The sequence below is a fragment of the Populus euphratica genome, unplaced genomic scaffold (genome assembly GCF_000495115.2).
Source record: "Populus euphratica unplaced genomic scaffold, PopEup_1.0 scaffold478.1, whole genome shotgun sequence".
NCBI lineage: Eukaryota > Viridiplantae > Streptophyta > Magnoliopsida > Malpighiales > Salicaceae > Populus > Populus euphratica.
This window is the reverse complement of record NW_011500352.1, coordinates 97294-105422: the sequence shown is the minus strand read 5'-3', so window position 1 is coordinate 105422 and position 8129 is coordinate 97294. Positions and strand designations below refer to the sequence as shown.

Below are 8129 nucleotides of genomic sequence, written 5' to 3'. Positions count from 1 at the left end.
GTATACAACGCCAATCGAATTAGAACTCCAGCCCTCCTTTTTCCTTCCATTTCTCCTCCTCCTCTTCTTCTCCCGCCACCATGCCTCACACATCTCTCTCTCAACCGACAAAACGCCTCTTCCACTACCGCGATACCACCCTCCTCTCTCTCTTCACCCTCTCGTGATGGTTTCTCTCTCCTCTCACTGCGGGTTCTTGTCGAGCGCTTCAGATCTGTCCAATCACGAGTTGAAGCGATTTGGTTGAAGTGATTTTTAGATGTAGTTAAATGATATTTATTAAGAAGAATTTATTATGAATTATAAGGTTGGTTTTTAATGATAGAAAACTGAGCGGTTGTTAAAGAGCCCAACTCACATTTTCTTGGCGAGTTGTGTAAAGTGCACGCAACTCTTTAAATACTTTCTGAAATGTTATTTTTCTTGTCTACTGTAATAAGTTTTTTAAGAACAGTAGGTCACCTCACTTGCAGTGTTCTTTGGCATTTAGCAAACATTTGATCTGAACGTATTTATTGGTTGGGGTGATCAATACTAGCGCTGGGTCCCTTTAGCACTTTTTGTTTGTTTGTTCATAAAGAAGACACAGGGTTACATCAGGATCATATTTCTTGATTTGAAACCAATCCCAAAGAGTTACCCCTGCAAATTATCCATGCTTCCAAAGAAACAGAACGGAGAAGGGATGGCCTGTCTACAAGGCCTCAGCTTAATTAAGAGACTAATCCATACAAAATCGGAACACTATACTATAACTTATTATGAAAAATGAGATTAAGCCATAATAGGAAGTGATGATCATTGATGAAAATTAAGCTCTTCAAGGCTTGTTTTCTAACCATTGATCAATCAAGTTTCCTAAAGCAACATATGAAGATCCACCCTCTACCACAGCTTTCTGGGCCATTTCACTGGTTGCTTTGGCCTTGTTTCTAAGTTCACCTCCTTGCTCCATCATGGTTTTCACAGCTTTTGTTATGTCCTCTGCCTTGACAAAATCTGTGGGACAATCTCTCCTAAAATCCAAAGTCAATTCCACTGCTAATCCCAAGTCCTTCACCAGCTGAAATGCGTTGATATGTTGCTCACCATATAATGGCCAGGTTATGATAGGCACACCATACCATAAGGTCTCCAAAGTTGAGTTCCATCCACAGTGTGATACAAAAGCACCTACTGCTCTATGTGCCAAGATTTCTACTTGAGGTGCCCATCCACATAGCATGCCAATATTTTTAGTCCTTTCCAAGAATCCCTCTGGCAAGATTTCTCCATAGTTGTCAAAGTAACTAGCATGCAGCTGCCCCTTGGAGGGTTTCAATCGAATGGACCATAAGAATCGGTGTCCACTCTTCTCGAGCCCGATTGCAATCTCTTTCAACTGAGCCTCATCAAAGCCGCCTCCACTTCCAAAGCACAAAAACACCACTGATTTTTCAGGTTGATCATCAAGCCATTTCATGATCTCGTCACGCTTAACAGCATCTGATCCTGACAAACTCTTTCCCCTGTGATCAATCAATGGCCCGACATTGAAAATTGGTGGTACATCATCTCTAGCCAAAAGAGCATGAACTACATGAGACTCAACCTCTGAAAATGTGTTAATAATGATGCCATTGGCATCTTTGAACTTCCTTCCATGGTATGCAAATGTTTCATATCCCTCATCGTTGTGCAGTAACGGCAAAACACGATAAGGCACAGGATTTGCATAGAAAGGGATGATATAGTCAGGGTCAGTAGGTCTAAACTTAGGCAGGCCATACTCTTCCCGATCTGAAAGGTAAAGCATCAAGCCAAGAAAGGCAGCACCAGAAGTGAAAAAAACATGGGAAGGGACCCCAAGTTCTCTTGCAACATCAATAAAGGCAGTGCAAAACAAATCAAAAACAACACTAGCAATGGGAGCAGGGTTATTGGCCATCACTTGGTTAACGATAGCATCTCTTACAATGGTTTTGTGATCATTGATGTAACAACTAAAAGCATGTTCAGCGCTCACAGCTAAAGCTTCTGCAGAAGGTGGAGCTATAGTCTCAGGAAGTGTAATGAACTTGATTTGTGTATGAGCTGAGGCAAGTGATTCGATGTACTTGCTTATGCTCTCAGCATATGGATTGTTGATGACAAGCATCGTTATCAAGAAACTGTCATTTCTATCAAGAACCAGCTTTGCAAACTGAGCAGCTGATACAAGGTGGCCAACTCCAGGTGAAGGGATGAACACTAGCTGTGCTTTCTTCATTTTGGAGGTTTTGTGGTGATTCTGTGATGCCAACTTAGTGATTTGCTGGGGTGATCCACGCTTGCCTTATAATGGCTCAATATGAAAGCCACAAACCATCACGTGCCACAGTGCTCGTAGTACATACTGAGAATATATTATTTTATCTTAGAAAAAGAAAACTACGGAAAACCTTATCTCGAATTGCTGCTTCGAATTTTTCCCACCATCAGATGAGGGTCATATGACGGTGGAAACGAATTCGAGGAAGATATCTAAGCAGGTGAAATTATGAAATATATATTACAGTACTTGTAAAGTATATAAAAAAAACGAATCCAATTTAGAAACAAAAAAATGTGTTCAAAATCTGAAGCTAAGATGCCAAGAGAGGTATGATAAGGATTTATTAGTTGATCGTTACATTTGTGGTACCTGGTGACTAAGGTGTGGTCGGAAGTGGGAATGCTACATGATATTTCAGAAATAAAATCTTGCCCATCAATGTGGAGGAGGTAATTGTTTGGTCCCCCTTTATCTTTGGAGAGAGGACTAAAAGAGGGCCAATAATTCAAAGAAAAACACAGTAGTATGGTAGCGGTTTATTGGTAGTGGATAAATAAATTCGAGAATCCTAATAAATTATTTATTGATTCAGCTAGTGGATAAATTGATATAAAAATAAAATGTCTTGGTTATTTCGGGATGAAAAAGACGACGATGGTGAAAAACAAAGAAGACACGCTTCCTTGAGCTTGCAGAAATTCATCCTGAAACTTTGAAATGATTTTTCTTTTCCTTTCAACCGAACATTTCTTTTTCTTGTATCCTCTCATGTTCCTTTAAAAATATAAACAATAAATTTTAATGATATAAATATTATATTGATTGAATAAATACAACAATAACTTTGATAATGATAATATTAGTGCTTAGAGTAATAATAGTTGAGAGATTTATGATATTATATGTTGATTATTGGCTGACATTGTTTACCCTAAAAATACTTTTTGATGAGTAAGTCAAGTTCGCCGATTGGTTTGTATAATATTTTGTATTTTATACAAATATTATGCATAAAATAAACATTCTTTTGATCGGAAAAAAGGATTAATAGTGTAAAAATTGATCTCTTTAAGGTGTAAGATGCTGGAAAATATCACCAAGTAGATAACCATAGAGACCGATTGGTTTTATAGTAAAACTCTCATAAGACTCCAATACCAATTCTATACCTCCAGAGAGAAGTTGAGAGCAAGAGAAGCCTCAGAATATTGCTTTTCATGACATTACTACCAGACGAACTGGGCAACAATCAACAAGCCAGAGCGCCTGCATATCCACGGAATCAGTTTTGAGCCCTACAGAGCAAAGACGTACACAACGCAGGACAACCAAACCAAAGTCACTATCTGAATCACCCAAGTAAATCATAACCGAGTGTTTTACTTCAGCATTTGTAAGCAATCTACAACTCGAGGAAAGTATTGAGTATTTAAGTTACCTGCTGCAATAGAAGGATAGTTTTTAGTAACAAAACTGTTCATTCTTTCAACGATATGAAACAGCAAAACTACAGCCTTGTTTTCTATGAACCTCGTATTTTGCTAAGCTTTAGTAAATCAGACAGGTGCCAATCAAACAACAATGCCATCTCATCTGATCTTCCGACAACCATTTACAGAAGGGAAAACTCTTGTTACTTGTACCTAAAAGCAGTACGAAGATGGGTCAACAACAGGACACTTCTATCCTCCAATGCTACTGCTGCTGCTCATATATCTGCACATATGCCTCAGAGAGCGCAACCATCTGAGGAAGGGTTTCAGAAACATGCAGATCCTGCATCTCATACCTGCAAAACATTGATTGTCAGATATGTTATGTAATTACTACTTTCATTCACAACCATACCAGTGGATTAGAAATAGAATTACCAAAGCTCTTCTGACTTCCGTTGCACAAAAACTCTGTAGAACCCCTCATTAGGCTTTCCATCATGGACAATGTTCGCAATCAAATCATACTTCGAGCGCAATCTCTCATTTTCTTTAGGCATTGGCAAAGGAATAAAATCTTTCAATTCCAAGTTCTTCACAGGAAAGTTGACTGTAATGATAGCAACAGTTAGCAAAGGATAGTGCAAAACCATTTGAAGTTCTAGGTTAAATACATTGTTAGTGTCCAGGATTACCTAAGGTGGGATTCTTCTCGATGAAAAAGTTGTTCTTTTTAAATCGCTGCATATGCAGTATTAAATATCGTGGCAATCTGGTGACACGATATTTCATCCGAGCAACATGAGGACGAACAACTTCAGTCACAGTATCACCATCAAATTTCTTCAGTATATTGAACAGAGGAACCTGAAACAATAGCACAAGTAAAAAATGTCTTCACCAAGAAGAGGAAAATCACAAGTGGAATTTACACAAAGGAAAAAAAAAAGGTCTAGTATAAATAAGCCCAAAGACACACAGCCCACATTTCTGGGTCACATGTGATCATCACATGCACAGAAATACAAACTGTAAATCCAAACTTGAATACGGCAGTTAATTCAGCTTTCATCTAAAGCCCAATTCAATAAGGTTTTAATTTAACCATTTGAGCAAATTATAGACTTGCATGGCAACCAACAAAAGCACTAAACTAGGAGTTGAAGCGAAAATAGAAATTAGCACTTCCTCTCAGTAGATGAATAAAACAAAAGAAACTGCAGAATAGAAAACTGAATTATGTTCTATCTTCCATGGTCAATAGCAAACCCTTGATTGCCAGGGATAATAGAGGCATGAGCTAGGACTTTAACTTATTTATAGATCTGGCAAAAGAATCAACCAAATGTTCTCTACCCAAAGCAGCAGTGTCTAAATTCACTTCTATGGATCTGACCAAGCATCTGTTTTTTTGAATCATTTCATTGGGAAAGCATTAAACATGATGCAGTGCTTAAGGCAGAATCTCAATAACACCAAAGATATTGCAGGATAATGCCAACTAGCTCACTAGCTCACTAGCTCAGCTAGAGAGTGTTTTGGCATCACCTCTTTAAAAAGATATAGATCAAGTTATTAATATTTTCAGGTTAGCTAACACATAATGCATACTTACCTGAGGTATTATATTCTTCTCCATTACATCTTTAAACAGAGGAGGTGGTGGCAAATCCAGTCCAAGCATTAAGAATTGCATTCTAGAAGTTTCCGCGAAAATATCATGTTTAGTTCCACCACCAGTAATTCTTTGATCTGAATTTTGATCATCAGCGTTTTGTTTCTTCTCAGTGATAGCTTTGTTAGGACTCTCTTTAATAACCTCCAACTCACCCTACCAAGTCAAGTTTAGATAAGCACCACTGAGATAAATAATATTAACAAGCAAACTGTATAATAAATTAGAAAGTATTGGAACAGTAGCTAGCACCTGAAAGCACTCATAAATGATACTGTTATTTTTCTTTGAAGTTCTAAGATTTGCATGCAGGGTATTAAGAAGCCATGCCATGAACTCCACAGGATCAGACTGTTGTCCTATTCGAAATCGTTTCTTACTAACTTTCATAACTGCCTGGAGAAATTCATGTGGACTCACCTGAAAATTCCCAAGAAAATGGATAAGAAAATTAAATGAGGAAACACAAGTCGAAAATTGGAAAACCATAACTTCATAGAAATAACCAAGGATCAAACCTGTCCTTTAAAGTTCCGAGAATGCCATATTTTGCGCATGAGCTCTCCAAAGCGTTGAACAAGAGGAGACTTACAATGCTGATAGTTTTCAGGGATAAGGAAGAAATTCCTTAAGGGTGTAACTCTCATTAGAGACTGAATTGTTACATTCACAAAATCAGTTTCCTTGATGTTATTCAGACCCACCTGAAGGTTAAAATCAAGCAACATAGTTAACAATGTAAAAGGTCCAAAATCTGCATCTTATTGCAAAACTAAGATGCATCCTGAGCTGCAACTCAGCAATCAGAATGCTGAATTGGCAATCACAGTGGAGGGGAGATGGTTACCATTCCAGGAAGGTAATCAGACCCATCAAGTGCCCTGGACCATTGCCTGTTTTTGTCAATCTGTCCAACTTGATCCCTGGTAAATCTGCATGGATGATGCAAAGTTCCTGAAAGTTAGTAAATTTATGCAAGAGAATTGAAAGGAAATGAAATCAATAACACTGGAGACAGACGGGAGACAGGGATAATGGGGTTTGTAACAAGTCAAAACCCTCAATGATCAAGAACACAATAACTATGAGGAGACTCAAAACATTCAACTTTTATTCATCCATGTCTGCCAAAAGGCTATTCCCTTCAAATATAAACTAGGAAAAAATAAAATTAGCCAAGGAAATATCTATTTTCCCAAAAAAGCTCCAACATCAAATGATAACATAAACCCTGAGGCCACAGCAAAAGTACAATGCACCACACACACACTGAACGCATGAAAGAGATACCTTGGATTGAGAACATGTCGTATGTCATCAAGTGATGGGTCAATAATCTCATATCCATCAGGAAGACAATAAACCTTCTCTGTCCTAAGATTGATGTACACATGGTGTCCTGCTTCAAGACTATGAGTATAAGCATGGGATTTCTTCCCTCTTCCTTGGTAATACTTCCCACAAACTAAACATGCATACACATTCAAATTCGACAGAGAAACAGAGCAAAATTTCTCAAAATCAAAATCCAACACCTGCAAAACCCAAAAAAAAAGGCCATCAAAACCATATTTTAAGCATGCAAACACATAAACCATAGATAAACCATTTATTTAAACAAACATGAACATGACTACACAAAAAGAAGCCATGTATGTTTTATGGGGGGGGGGAGCACCTTTTTACTATGTTTATGTAGACAACGACACACAGAACTACACAAACAAGATCCCAAATATATCAACCCAAAAAATGCATCCTAAGCATATCCATGTACACAGACGGACACACAATTACACAAACAAAAAGCCACGTATATCAACCAGAAAAATGAATCAGATAACACACTTTTGCCTACAAACATACAAATAACTACACAAATTATCCAACAAAATGCATCCTTACACACGTTTAAATACATAAACACACACATAAACTAACAATACCACAAAAAAACCACATATATCATCCAAGAAAACACATATTTATGCACAACAACATACATGTAACCTCATGTAAACAAAAATCCATGTTATCTCCAAGATAACACAATTAACTACATATAAACCCGAAAACCACATAAATTATTCACAAAAGATGCAATATTTACCTGTCGATTAACAGTATCCAAATACGGGCAATCTTCACGAGGCTCAAATTGACTCTTCCTCCTTTCCAAACTATCCCCTTGTCCATACACATCCTCTTCCTCCTCCTCATCCTCACCATTCTCCGCCGCAACAACTTGAGTATTACTCCCATCCACCCCACCACCATTATTTGTTTTCCCCCTTTCGAAGTCCTCGTCTTCATCATCCACATCATTGTAAGGGACAAGGGGGTTTCCAATACCAGAAGCTGAAGACTGCTCATCCATTCTCTGCCTCTTTAAAACACTACCACTTCCTTCACTCCCCATATCATCATCTTCCCTCTTGTTTTTCATTATATTTTCTTCCTTCACTGTTATAACACGTTGAAAACAAAAGACAAGCTCAGTTTATGCAGATATAATCAAATCTAAAGCTCCAAAACATCAAAAAATCAAAACTTTAATCGATAAAAATAACATTTCAAGATAAACAACAAAAGGGATTTCGAGAAAACGACTAGCCTTTAATTCAGTGATCTCGAGAAGAACCCCAAATGTTTCCGGTGTCAAGACTACTGAAAGAGCTTAAGCTGATTTCAGAAAAAACGACTTGTCGTTTTTTACCTTTTGAATCCC

At 37.7% G+C, this 8129-nt stretch overlaps 2 protein-coding genes across 2 annotated transcripts; both read right to left on the bottom strand.

Moving 5' to 3' along the window:
* Positions 1 to 549: 549 nt before the first annotated feature.
* Positions 550 to 2513, bottom strand: LOC105113954 (anthocyanidin 3-O-glucosyltransferase 2-like). The gene has a single exon (XM_011010327.1). The coding sequence runs from the start codon at positions 2246 to 2248 to the stop codon at positions 821 to 823; it is 1428 nt and encodes a 475-aa protein (XP_011008629.1). The 5' UTR covers positions 2249 to 2513; the 3' UTR covers positions 550 to 820.
* Positions 2514 to 3702: 1189 nt separating this feature from the next.
* LOC105113953 (U4/U6.U5 tri-snRNP-associated protein 2-like) lies at positions 3703 to 8129 on the bottom strand. The gene is made up of 10 exons (XM_011010326.1): positions 8016 to 8129; positions 7512 to 7864; positions 6692 to 6936; positions 6249 to 6333; positions 5920 to 6105; positions 5654 to 5821; positions 5342 to 5557; positions 4422 to 4593; positions 4165 to 4336; positions 3703 to 4082 (listed from the first exon to the last, which is right to left on the bottom strand). The coding sequence occupies exons 2-10, from the start codon at positions 7845 to 7847 to the stop codon at positions 3989 to 3991; spliced, it is 1674 nt and encodes a 557-aa protein (XP_011008628.1). The 5' UTR covers positions 7848 to 7864; positions 8016 to 8129; the 3' UTR covers positions 3703 to 3988.